The sequence below is a fragment of the Cornus florida genome, unplaced genomic scaffold, assembly GCF_030987335.1.
Source record: "Cornus florida cultivar Cherokee Brave unplaced genomic scaffold, ASM3098733v1 CherokeeBrave_3.0.0_Hap2_Chr04, whole genome shotgun sequence".
NCBI classification, from domain to species: Eukaryota; Viridiplantae; Streptophyta; class Magnoliopsida; order Cornales; family Cornaceae; genus Cornus; species Cornus florida.
In genome coordinates, this window is record NW_026775574.1 from 79,230,128 (window position 1) to 79,244,417 (window position 14,290).

A 14,290-nucleotide genomic window follows, 5' to 3' on the forward strand; every position below is an offset into this window, starting at 1 on the left:
TTCTACAATGTAGTTGGGGGTTGAAATTTCATAATGCAACATTCAGGGGTATGTATACTCATTGCCAATAAATTTGAAAATTAGTACTTTTCAACGAAAGAAAAATAATCTTTGAATCTGGTGGATTTTAGCTCTCGTACCCCTATTGTTTGATTGAATTGGTAGGAAAACTTAGTTGTCATTAATTAAACACTCTTGCTTGGTTGCAGACAAAATTAATTATTTTGAATACGAAACGAGGAACTTTTGAATTTTGGCGGTTTTGTTTTGTTTCTTGGAGGTGGCATACTTTGATATTAACAATGTTATAATTATGAAACTATTTTCAAATCAAGTAATTAATTTGAAAATATAGTTATATACAAGCATATGTAAAGTAAAAAAGGAAAAAGATGTGTGAACTTTTTCTATTAGTCTAAATAGTCGAACTATCTTATTTTCAGTAAATATTTGGTCATGGGTGGGATTCTTTCCGTGGAATAAAAGATTTGGTGAGAGGGAAATAATAAAAATTGGGAAGCAAACAAATTTTAAGAACGAACAACTGGTGATTATTATTATTATTTTTATTTTTTACTTTAGATGAGTTGATGATCTTGCAGTTATTATCTTGAGATATTAAGTTCTAGTTCTGTTTAAGCTGCACATGTGATTTGCTGGTGATTATAAATATTGTAGCCTTGAATCCAAACCAATGCTGTTTTAAAATTGTTGTTTGCACTAATAATAAAAAAATGAGTATCATTTACAGTTTTTTTGTCAGATTACAAAATGATATATTTTGAAGGCAGTGGCAGAATAATATATTTATAGATGCTTGTAAGAGATTTAGGAAGCAAAGAAATACAAATTGGAAAAAAAATGAAGAATAAACTTTTTCCGAGTTTTTTGAAGTCATAGAAAGTGTTTGATTAATGAAATCATGAATAATTTCACAAACCTTAATCAAGGGAACTTTGAAGCTATTAGATCGTTTTATTGTATAAAGATTGAATATTTGTTAAACTTATTCGAGTTCCTTTGATAAAGATATTTTCATTCAAAGATTCAATATTTAGACATTAAAATACTCTAATAACCAAACCACAATTACACAAGAGTTACAAGAAAAACTCTCTCAGTAGGAAAAAACTTTGGTTTTTAGCCTCAGTCAATATAAGCTCCACTAATTTGTGACTTTAAAAGGAATTCGATTTAGTTTAACTCAAATCTCTCATTTTCTTTCAAAGATTCAATTTTTATATATTAAAAATATCTAGTCAAGAAATATTACACTATGAGAAAAACCAACCAAATGACAATAGAAATCATGGCCGCCTCTCGTTCCACTCGGCCAAGGTCTCCCCTTGTACAAATTGAAACATTAACTTTCACAGCTCTACACACAAACTAGCTCAACACAGTGCTCATAAGCACTCCCCCTGTTCTAAGCACCCTTGTTTGGACTCTGCAAACTCTCACAGCTTCATCACAGAAGAGATAACTTCATTGACAAATGATCAGTAAGAAGGATTTTTAAAGATCAAATCACATAAGCTGAAACCCTGATGTGTTTAAAACATGAATGCATACATAATCTTAAATTTCAATATCCTTTTCACCATCTTTAAATTCTGCTTTTGTCCTTTTGCAAAGGCAATTCACCTAATTATCTTTTATTGTATTTTTTTGACTTATTTTTTATTTTTTGTTCTAAGACGGGAATTTACTATTGGTCCACTAAATATTTTTTTACTGGATCACCCCCATGCGGTTATCTTTTTATTGTAATGTTACACAAAACTAATGTTAATAGTTTTATGGGTGTGCATTAATTATGCAGGTAGATTGAATCAGTGACTCTCAAAAGCAAAAATTGGATCCTCTATGAGTTAACAATGCTTTGGACAATCTTGAACTAGCTGCATTAATCTGCCTTGAATTGTTTGGACAAATTAATTTAGACTGGACTAATTTCATTTCAATAACTTGTCTTGGTGAAAATAAATGGATTTGGACCAACTTGTGTGAGTGGAAATAGATGCCTTTGGAACTGTTGAGTACTTATAACTAGCGATCGTCGGCAGTACACCCATGTTGACGCAGCCTCACTTTCTCGAGTTCGTATCCTCTATCGTGGTAGTCCTTTACTGTCACGTACTGTGATGTCTTTTTATATTATGTATATCTAAATCATATTTCAACATATTTGTTTTATATTTTAACACAATTTCAATATATAGAGAAAATGTGTTAAAATATGATTTAAGTGTATTAAAACTAGAAATAATTAATTATTTTGAATACGAAAGGTGGAACTACTGAATTTTGGTGGTCTTGTTTGTGGGGTTCTTGAAGGTGGCAGACTTTGATATTTAACAAAAGGGACAATTAAATTTCAATTACCTTTTCACCCATCCCCTGATGCTTTAAATTCTGCTTTTGTCCTTTTGCAAAGGCAACTCACCTAACCAACCAACTTTGGGCATCACAATGCTAAAGAGATCAAGATTATTGAAATTAAATATCTTTTATTGTATTTATTTATTTATTTTGTTCTAAGACGTGATTCGTCCACTAAATATTTTTTTACTCGATCACCTTCATGCTGTTATCTTTTTACTGTAATGTTACACAAAACTAATGTTAATATTTTTATAGGTGGTCTGAAATTAAGCAGGTGGATTGAATCAGTGAATCTCAAAAGCAAAAAGTGGGTCCTCTATACGTTAACAATCATCAGTGAATCTTGAATGAGCTGCATTAATCTGCCTTGAATTTTTTGGACAAATTGCTTTAGACTGGAGTAATTTCATTTCATCAACTTGTGTTAAGTGGAAATAAATGGATCTGCACCAACTTGTGTGAGTGATAACTGATGCATTTGGAACTAACTACTCGTCACTGTCGGTAGCACATCCATGTTGACGAAGGCTCATTTTTTGAAGTTCGGATCCTTTGCTGTCACGTATTGTGATGTCTCTTTATATATCTAAATTATGTTTTAACATATTTGTTTTATATTTTAATACAATTTCAATATATAGACTAAATGTGTTATAAAATAGAATTCAAGTGTGTTGAAACGAAAAATAATGATGTTAAAAAAGAGATTTTAAGGAAGTTAAAACGTACTTCAATATTATTTCAATACATCTATTGAATTTTAGAATAAAATTGTTGAAATATAAAACAGATGTGTTAAAAATAAATTGAAGCACATTAAAAAAATTTCCGCACCGTGCAAAAAGGATTGGTTACAATAGAGGATCTAAATATTGGTTAGTAGCTGGATATCATTTTTTTGATGCTGGCTTTTCTTTTCTCTTAAGAATAATACACAATGAAAAAGACAGCTGTTCTATTGAATGGATTTTTCATCTTAACTTACAATTACAATAACACCCAATAAAATTACTAAATTACCGATCAGCACACACAAGATAATAGCTTTGATTGCACAAGATGAATAGATGATACCGATCAACAGTGCACACTGGTGTTGTTGGTACCTAAAATGGGCAATCAGATTCACCACAAGTGTTGGCAAATAAAAAAATAAAAAATTCACCACAAGTGTTGGCAAAATAAAAAATAAAAAATTACATGCTTATCTGCCTTTTCTTGGTTAGAATTAATATTGACTGAGCGTGCAAAAAGCAGTTGGCTTATAAGTAACAATTAGACATAAAGAATAAAATTGTAATTTGCTTTTTTTTTTTTTTTTTTTTTTTTTGGTCCCCATATCTCACCGAGAATCACAAAATTACGAAAAAGAAATAAGGAAATTACAGTAATACCCCTTGCAAATACCAAATTAAATTATCAGTATGCACAAGATAGTTCTGAATAAGGTGTTCAATACCAACCAGATTGTGTAATTGCTGTTGGTAATATTGTTAAAGGTAAGATAGGGAGTCTTTTGAATCTTCATCCCAATTCCGAGACACGTTTTAATTGACCCTCACAGTTCATTTTATTCTGTTACACTCACAAAAGATATATTGTAGAACTCCTGAGGCTCGGATGAGATGGGAAGGTCTTGGCATTGGCTATTATTGGCTGGGGTTCAAGCCTTCCCATCTTCTTTACATCCGCGATTGAAATTGTTGCTGAGGTATGAGGTCGCTGAAATGCATCTCCGGTTTGTAGCCTCGGGTGAGTGCTGAAGGAGGCCTATCCAGAGACTTCCCGTGCCAACCAAAAATATATATATATTAGAAAAAAAATTAATCAGTTGACCAAACCACTAACTCAATAAATTAATAAAAAAAAAAAAATGGAACCCCACCGGGCCACCACGCACAAGCTGAAGGATAATCCACATCTGCACCTTATTTACCGTTGCCCCCTTGCACTTGCATTAGACGCACTTTTAAGAGCGTATGAATACAAATAAATAATAATAATAAAATAAACAAATAAGTAAATAAAATTAAAAATAAAGTGCTTGACTCAATATATTTCGCTGTATATTTATAAGTGTGCATACCCACATTTACAGTTGCCCCCTTGCGTGCATGTGAAACACTTATTAGAACACGTAGACACACCTTTAATTTTAAGAAATCCTCTTTACAAATTATAAAGTTATTGTAATTCAATGAAGCTTCTTAAAATATTCTAAGTCTAACTTTAAGAAACAATTTAATCCTAATAAAAGAAATATAAGTATCTTGAAAAACTAAATATATTTACTTGATTATAATTTCTTGAAAGAGAGGTTTAAAACCATTAAGCTTGCAAGATTCATAGTGATAAGCTAAGTAAGCTAGAAATGGATACAAAGTGAATTGCCGAGTATGTTTAAAATACAATACAAAGCGAATGGCTAAGTCTGGTAGTGATGGATACAAAGCCAATGGTAAGTGTGCTAAAATCAAATACATTACTAAGTATTTTTAGGAGTAATATATTCTTTATCCATTTAACATTTAATAGTCTTGTCTGGAATCCTGTCTTTTGATCCACCAACTTGTAGTGCTTCCATGACTATAAATGGACCTTTCCATTGTTCCTGATTTTTTTTTTTTTTTTTTTTTTTTTTGATAAGTAAATGTATGTTAGAGCTAAAAGAGCGTTCAAAAAAGAAACGAGTCCCTCACACAAGAACAAAACAAAACCTAAGGACCCAATGAGTCCGTGAAATCTACAAGATCAACATTAGCGGAACAAGAGCTGCCCTTCACCCACCTAAATTTTTAGAGGCTTTTGACCCCGCATTAGTGGTGTTGCAGATTTTAAGACCAAATCACCCTCGTGGAAGACTCGCGGCTATACCCTCTTCTTGTAATGCCTTGACTGAGTGACAAGGTAATTACTATGCCGAACCATTGCTCGAGTCCTTCTTCCTTCAAGGCTTTCTACTTGTGCCAGCCTATCACATTCCCTATTTTGTTCAACTAGTCGGCTAGCATAAATTAGTTTTTAATGCTACGATAGTCTGGTCTTTCAAAAATTCCTTGACCTGCGCATCAATTGGTAATTCGTTAAAGAAACAAATAACATTCGGATACATATACATAAATATCTTCCAATGGTCCGATGGACGGATCCCACCCTTGCTATTATTTCAAGCATGCGACTGAATGTTCCTACAATGACATGCGGATGAGACTCACTCACGTACCTTCACGGGTTAGAGTCATCCGCACTTCCTCGTCATAATTCATAATCCGCACCCTTTTGATTGTTACTCTTTTTGTATACTGAATATATATATTTTATTGTACTAAATGTACTAACTTCAAAAAGTCAAATCAGTTTTGTTTGTTCCCACATTTAACTGCTAGAGGTCATATATTGGCATCAATCAACTTTACATGTGTCCATCCTTTTCCCACTTGCCAATCCCAAAAGTTAATCTCATATATATTATATAATATATTTGCTGAATCATATCATAACTGTACATAATATATATATATGTCTACAGTATTTTATACTTAATACTGTTTAAAAAAAAATAATGGAAGCTGAAGGATGATCCACACCCGCATCTTATTTACAGATACTTAGAGTTCCTCTAAATGTGGAGGGCAGCTGTTGTCTTGGAATGTTTTCCTACAAAACAGAGTCCATGACTCCTCTGGAGATAGTGGCTCCATAGTGTAGATGTTACCATGGGATTCTATGGAAGAGATAGAAGCTACTTCACTGATGCGCGTTGTGAGTAGTATTCGACTGCCACAATTATTGTTGGGTAATGTATTTTAAAGCATCCCATGCATTTATACTCCACACATCATCAAGACTTCTCGGTTGGAGGAAATCCTTGAGTTGTGCCTTCAGATTATTGTTGTCCATGGATTCCAATCTTTGAGGTGCCTTCAGCTTCTTGACGTCATTAAAGAGTTGTTGAATTAAGTCTTTGAGAAGCTCTTTGAGATCAAAGGATTGTGAAACAGTGATCCAAGCATGGCTTTTAAAATGATTCTTCACCTCCATATTATCGTAGACTTTCATCAATGCCCACAAGCTCTGCTTCTTCCAGTAGCAGTGAATCACCGCGACGATCATACCATGTGTTATTGACAGTATTGGAGCTTGAGCTTTGCTCTGAGACGTTAAATTTGTAACGGTATTTCTGATGTCACTCAGCAATTATATTCACTCTAGACCTTATTATTTGTATCTTAGAAGCAATTCGATGGTGAGCATTCAAGTATTATGGGAGACTTTCATCAATGCCCACAAGCTCTGCTTCTTCCAGTAGCAGTGCATCACCGCGATGATCATACCATGTGTTATTGACAGTATTGGAGCTTAAGCTTTGCTCTGAGACGTTAAATTTGTAACGGTATTTGTGATGTCCCTCAGAAATTATATTCACTCAGTACATCTTTAGTGTCATGGGTAACTTCACGCACTTGCTTAACCCATACTTGGAGTTCAAGGTCACTCTCTTCCATTGCATCAGCTACTCTCAAGAACACCCTCATGCATTCCAATTCATTTTTGACGCACTCAGCTTCTTTCCTTTATTCCTCCCAAGAGTTCTGACTCTTCTCGAAGGAAGATTGTCAGGTGGTCGAGCAGAAAAATTAGTGAAATCTCAGCCATTTTCTCTTTTCTTCTTAATTTCTCCCAGAGAAGAATCAATAGAAAATAGATTTCAATTGCCAGACTTTCCAGATGGAATTTTAGATTTTGGTAGAACCGGATTGGTATGTGGTAATTATTTAGGTTGATTCCAGCTCAAAGCCATAAAATGGGCATTGCTCCAGAAAATCTTGACAAGACATTTAAATGAATTCTGCTTTGAATTTCAAATTTTGGTTGACCCTTTTTGATACTGTTTTTTTTTTTTTTTTCTTCGCATTTATCGATTTTACAATGACATTCATTATTCATCAGTTAAACTCGGGGTATTTTGTCAATACAAACTTGCTCAACAATTTTATATCATTTATGTAACAACTGTAACAACTAACTTACATTGCTTGAGTAACAACTTTACATTGCTGATTCGTAACTGATATATTGTTTGCGTAACCAATGTATTGTTTTGTGTAAGCATAAGATCCAGACATAAGAGGTGATCCTTATTCATTTTTATAGAATTGTCTTTTATAATTCTCTCAAAATTGTTTTATATTTTTTGAGTTCTTAAATTTTATTTTTCAAGTACAACACAATTAAGTCTAGTCCTTTAGTGCATCATTAACTATGGGCCTTACACTGTCCTGATATATATTAAATACCAACACAATTAAATCTAGTTCTTTTTTTTTTTTTTTTTTAGAGCAATTTCAAGGCGAAAATGACAATTAGTAAGAAATTTGGCATTTATCTGGGTAGAAAGTTGGTTATTATGAGCAGCTTCAAGTTACATAATATATAGGAACTGCAATATATATATATATATATATATATATATATATATATATATATATATATATATATAAAAGTTGTTAGATCTTGATGGTTGAAAAAATGTTGCATTTTGAAGCACTAATTCCTTTGTAATTGAAATTAAAGAAAATTTAAATTAAATTTTCAATAAAATTTCTCTGATTTCAATTTTGAAACGCTTTATGCTTATGCAGTGCTCCCTAACATAGCTTAATTAAATTTTTTACCCTAATGTGACACAGCTGGATTGGTACAAAATTATGCATGATGGTATAACCATTGTTTGGACAATCTTGATATACATTTCATCATTTTGTGTCAATTCATCTTGATAGACATTAAATACTTGTGGAATATTTCTTTTTGGACAATACTTGTCTACCTTTTTTATTTTATTTTGACAGATACTACTTATCTACTCACCCGCATTTTGACTGCTAATATTTTTTGGAAGAGTACTAAATCACTATGAAGGGAGTAAGTTGTTCGCGAAGCAATTGTTTGTTAGGTTAGCGACTCGTTTGCAAGATGGTGGGAGTGAGTTTGAGGTCTGGAGCAACTCGGCTTGGTTGTGTTTGAGTTTAGCAATGTGGTTTCTTTTCTTCAATCCAGTAGAATGCTTTAATATGGATTATTAATTTTGTGGTTTTTTCTCATTGAGATTTCATACATATAAATCTGGTATGTTTTGGAGCAATGTTACACAGCTCAAAAATTCGTGGTATGTATCTCGAATTTGAAAGACGTATATGTCTTTAATTTTAATAGATATTACACTTTTTCTTTCTTGTTGAAATATTAAATTAAGAAAGTAGATAAGTTCAAAGATGAATAATGTATATACCCATTTGTATGAATTATTCATTGAAGGAGAATTGAGACAGAAAATTAAATTAAGTTTCTCTCTTTAATTTTCTTTTCTCTACTTTTATCACACACACACATATATATATATACGCTCTTATGCACTCTCGACTTTATAATTATAATAAATATGAAGATTATTGATCAATTTATCAAATAATTCACACATGTAGATCGTTGAGGAAATTAGGATTCTTATTCAAAAGAAAGAGGACTCAAAATATAGTTTTAAAAAACTTTAAGTGGATTATGTATTTATTTAATTACTCACAAATAAAAATTGATTGAGAAATTTAGGTTTTTATTGAAAAAAAAGAGTTAACCCCTAAAACGTTTATCAAAAGTGTTATGTTAGGGTTCAAATTTTATCATAATTTTTTTTTTTTTTTTCCTATTTTCTCTCTCAAACCTACCATGTATTTGCTTGGTAAAATAGCATTCAAAATACACAAAGTTAAATTGTCATATAATCCGTCACAAAGTTGTCCTATCGCCAAATTTTGAGTTTGAAAACAACTATAATCTCGTAAATGAGGTTGGCAAAAATTGTAAAACTTGTCTCAAGGTTTTCATGGTATCTTATGGGTCCGTTTGAACTCTACCCGAATTGAAAGTTATGATTGGTTGAATTTTGAATTAATTTTAAGTAGTTTTTAAACTTGACTATTCAATCGCTCCATGTACTCAACGTTGCTGGTTCGGTATCAAAGTGCCTACTCCTTGAAGGGCTCCTCCAAACACTACCTTACCTTAAATAGTAAACAACAAAGACACAATTGGACAACCTTATAAATATTGTTGGAGTCCAAGTTCTTGAATTTGACCTTTTTTTTTATACATTGTCTCTATAAAATGAAATGCATTACATAAAAATTAACAATGAATAAATATAAACTCAGAACCGTAGGTGAGTTTAATTATCGAAAAAAAAAAACTGTAGGTGAGCTTGGGCTTGTGAACAATGTAACACAATATACAACAACTTAATTACTTGAAAAGGAGAAAATAATAACAACATCAGTTATCCATAAAAATAAAATAAAAACAAAACATTAGATAGTGAAGATCTCAACAACTATCCAAGGACTCTAGCTTTCTCCATTTCTCTCTCTATATAATTTCCTTCCCAACTGAATACCCCGAATCAGTTATTCTATAAAAATAAAATAACATAATATATTAAAAAGTGAAAAAGAAAAACAACAGAAAAAACAAATCAGTTATCCTATAAAAATAAAATAAAAGCAAATATTAGGTGACCTGATCAGTAATAATCATCTCACCGACTCAGTTGATGTCGAATGCCAGTGGGTACCTCTTCCAACAACTCACAGTTCCAAATAGTCAGCTTTTCAAGATGAGGCAACGATCCCTTCTCCATTCTCACCCACCTCAATCCTTCTAAGCTGTAAAGCTCTAATATCTTAAGCTTCTGAAACCCTGTCGATTTGATACACATTTCCTCCCCTCGGTAAGCCTTAAAAAGTACAATTTCTAACAGATTGGGCAAATCTTGAAGGGATTGCAATGGATCATCCCTTAACTTGCTATACCGAAGCCGCAATCTCACCAGGTTATGAAGAGAAGTTATCCAATGGGGCAAATTTTCTAAAGGTCCCCACAAATAGAGCCGTTGAAGAGACCCACGAGGAGAAGACTAGTGTTGAATATCAACAATCTCTTTATTTTCTACAGAACCTACGGACAATGATTGAAGGTTACTCAGCTTTTCAAGAGAGGAGCACAAAGCCTTCCCATCCTCCCTTCTCAACTCCGTAATCCCCAATCTCCTCAACTGGGTCAGTCTCCCTAGCTCTCCCATTACAATTCTACCATTCTCATGGTTCGCTTCAATAAAACAGAGTTTTTGTAAGGAAGACAAACCTTCTATTCCCACTATTGCTTTAAAGCCACATGTATCCAAGTTGTAGTTGTACACCAAGAGATGACGAAGACGTTGGAGCTTTAGAATCTGAACAGGCAACTCAGTTACATTGGTGTATTTGAGATCCAAAGTTTCAAGATTTTCAAGCTTACCTATGGATTTCGGAAGCGTTTCAACCTCTGTTCCCCTCAAGCTTAAATACCTGAGATGAAATAGTTTGCCGACTTCATCTGGAAGCATCTCCAAAGAAGCACCCCTCAGATCCAAAACCTTTAACAACCGAACCCCACCACTGAATAATATAGGATTCAACGACTTGGATATAGGTTCTTCCACCGAGAACATGAGCAAGGAACGGAGTTGAGGAAAACGATTTGTCTGCTGCAAGTTCCCCAAGGTGTACTGAATTGACAGGCGCCGAACTTTTTCCGGCCACGTTGTGCTTTCTTTGCTTACCATGGCAGCAATGTTTTGTTCTCTTGACTTTGAAGTAATTACTTCACGGAAAAGGTCATGGATGCGACACTCTCTTAGCCTTCCAATACCATCTATCCTTGCCACTTGGACCAAGCTTCTATTAATAAGCTCTTTGAGATAGCCTTCAGCAACTTCTTCCATTGTCCTTCCCACTCTCACTTCCACAAATCCTTCTGCGATCCACAGTCGAATCACTCTCATGCGCTCAATCTTGTAATCTTCGGGGAATAAACCCAAGTACAAGAAACATATTTTTAGATAGTAAGGCAAATTATAGTAACTGAGAGAAAGTATCTTTTTCATGCTCTCAAGTTTGTCGTGGCCTTCTGACTGAGCGCCAAGGCTACGATGAAATAATTCCCAATCATGGGATGTACTTCTATCTTTCGTAGCTAAAACCCCACTAACTGCCACAACTGCAAGTGGCAAGCCCTTACACTTTTCTAAGATACTTCGTGAGACTTTCTCTAAATCTGGAGGGCAGCAGTTGTCTTGGAATGTCTTCCTACAGAAAAGAGTCCAAGACTCTTCTTGGGACAATGGTTCCATAGTATAGATGTGATCAGGAGATTCTACACAAGATGTAGAAGCTACATCAACAATACGGGTCGTGAGCAGTATTCGGCTGCCACTATTGTTGTCAGGGAATGCATATTTCAAAGCATCCCATGCATGTATTTGCCAGACATCATCAAAAACAAGCACGTACCTTCTCTGTTGAAGGAAATCTTTGATTTCCGCTTTCAAGTCATTTCTGTCCATGGTATCCAATCTTTGAGGGGCCTGTTGCTTGGCTTCATCGAAGAGTTTCCGAATTACATCTTGGAGAAGCTCTCTGAGATTAAATGATTGAGAAACAGTTATCCAAGCATGGCATTGGAAATGATTCTTCACCTCCATATCATCATAGACTTTCTTTACTAGGGTGGTTTTTCCCATACCCCCCATCCCCACCACCGAAACGACTTTGAGTCTTGGACTGTCCTCCACAAGCCACCCAATCAGCTGCTTCTTGCGCCCATCCATGCCCACAAGCTCAGCCTCTTCCAGTAGAAGTGCATCACCTCGACGATCATACCATGTGTTGTTGACAGTGGTGGAGGTCGAGCCTTGCTCTGAGACAGTGCTGTAGTTTTGATGTCCCTCGGCAATTTGACTCACTCTACACTTGATTCTGTGTATCCGAGAAGCAATTCGACGGCGTGCTTTCAAGTTCTTAATAGAGCAACAAATCTTACGAAGAAAACCATAGAATCCATCCCCATGATAACGTGAGAAGCGGAGCATGAATTCGTCAAGCACATCTTCGGTGTCATGGGCAACATCACGAACTTGGTCAACCCATGCTTGGAGCTGTGGGTCAATATCTTGTTTTTCATCAGCTACTCTGAGGAAAGCCCTCAGGCGCACCAATTCATCTCTGATGGACTCAGCTTCTTCCCTTATTCCTCCCAAGAGGCTCGACTCTTGTTGAAGGAAGATGTCCAAGTGATTGAGCAAAAAAGCTACTACACTCTCAGCCATTCTCTCAGATCTTCTTAATTTCTCCCAAGACAACAATAGAGAGACAATAATAGATCGATTACAAGAGTCCTCAATCTTGGTATGAATTTTAGTAAGTAAAAGGCAGAAGGAATTTCAGATCATTTCTCAATTGTGTGGAAAAACTTTGTTTGGAATAAAAAGAGGAAAGAGAGTGGGGAGCCAAATGATAAAAGAAAAAGGAACAGATGAACCGAATACAACACAATTAAGTCTAGTGCATTGTCTCCTTTTGCTCCCTACACTGTGTCCCGCAATGATAGAACTACACAATTACGAGTTGATTGGGATAGAAAGTTGGACTGGGTAAGTTGGTATCATATTTATTTAATTGATTTTTATACCTCCTCTACGATTTGACACGCCACTATTGTTGCTTTTGAGCTGGAATCCATTTTATGAGGAATCTGCTTTTTCAGTGATGGACTCACTTTTTGACACTGATCAACTATGTAGCACAACTATTCTAACACATGCACAGGATGATCATTTTGAATTAGTAACACATTGCAGTTTAAGGTCTGTTTGATTCGGTTTTTTTTTTTTTTGAGTGGTTTTGTTTTTTAAGAATTAAGAATTAAGAATATATATATATATATATATATATATATATATATATATATTTGTTCCTCGTATTTCTTTTCATTTTCTTTATAAAAAAAAATTACTTCTCTTTCTTCTATCAAAAAACTTTTTTTTAAAAAAGTCTTTCTAATGCGAGCGAGATGCTTTAAGTCTCATATATATATAAATTTTTTTATTCTTTTTTTTAAAATTTTTCTTTTTGTTTCATTCATATATTATTTATACACAATAACCTCTTTCTCTGTTCTTATTCATTTTTCATTCACTTATTATTTTTAAAATATAATATAAAAATTCCTAGCTCCCTTTGCCTAGCTCGTCCATTATCACAATCACAATATATTCAAATATGAAAACTATACATAAAATCCTAGGCAAAGGGGCGTTGTATAGGGATGGCATCGGGGCGGGTTTGGAGCGGGTTTCTCTAAATCCCGCCCCGCCCCTTTTAATTTTTGTCAAGTCCATGTCCGCCCCGAGACCCGCGACGGGTTGGATTTTCATATCCAACCCCGCCCCGTTAGGAAATACTGTATCCCCGTGCCCGCCCCACTAACAAATTTTTTTCTCCCACTTTTTGGAACTTAAACTCCTACTATTTAAATGTGCAAAGCCTAGGAATGACACAACATAAATAAAATTATGTATCCTAATAAAAAATAAATAAATAACATGCACATAATATAATTCAGAGAACATAATAAACAAAAATAAAAGTTTAATACAACCAAATCACAAGAAGTTCTAAGCTCCAACTTCCACCATAACCAAAACAAAAACAAATTTAATACCAAGTTTACATCCCAAATTAGGATTATAAGAGATGGGTAATTGGGTAAGCCGCTAAAATAACTTATTAATATATATATATATATATATATATATATATATTAAATATAGTTATATGCGGGGCGGGGCGGGGCGGGGCCCCTAGGATATGTATATTGAACCCTTACCCGCCCCGTGACCCTCGACGGGTACAAAATTTATATCCATGTCCGCCCCAACGGTATAACAAGTGTTCCCATATCCGTTATTAACAGGGCGGGACGGGGCGGGGCCCCGGCGGGGCGATAAAAATTGACATCCCTAGCGTTGTAGGTG

The 14,290-nt window shown here is 34.4% G+C and overlaps 1 protein-coding gene across 1 annotated transcript; it reads right to left on the reverse strand.

The window, feature by feature from the left end:
* Positions 1-10,354: 10,354 nt before the first annotated feature.
* On the reverse strand, positions 10,355-12,583 carry LOC132305174 (disease resistance protein RPM1-like). The gene has a single exon (XM_059802852.1). It carries the CDS (start codon positions 12,581-12,583, stop codon positions 10,355-10,357), a length of 2,229 nt encoding a protein of 742 aa, XP_059658835.1.
* Positions 12,584-14,290: the final 1,707 nt, after the last annotated feature.

What these genes read in the sequence shown, in the direction of transcription:
- LOC132305174 (XM_059802852.1), bottom strand. Translation starts at nt 12,583, where the DNA reads ATGGCTGAGAGTGTAGTAGCTTTTTTGCTCAATCACTTGGACATCTTC.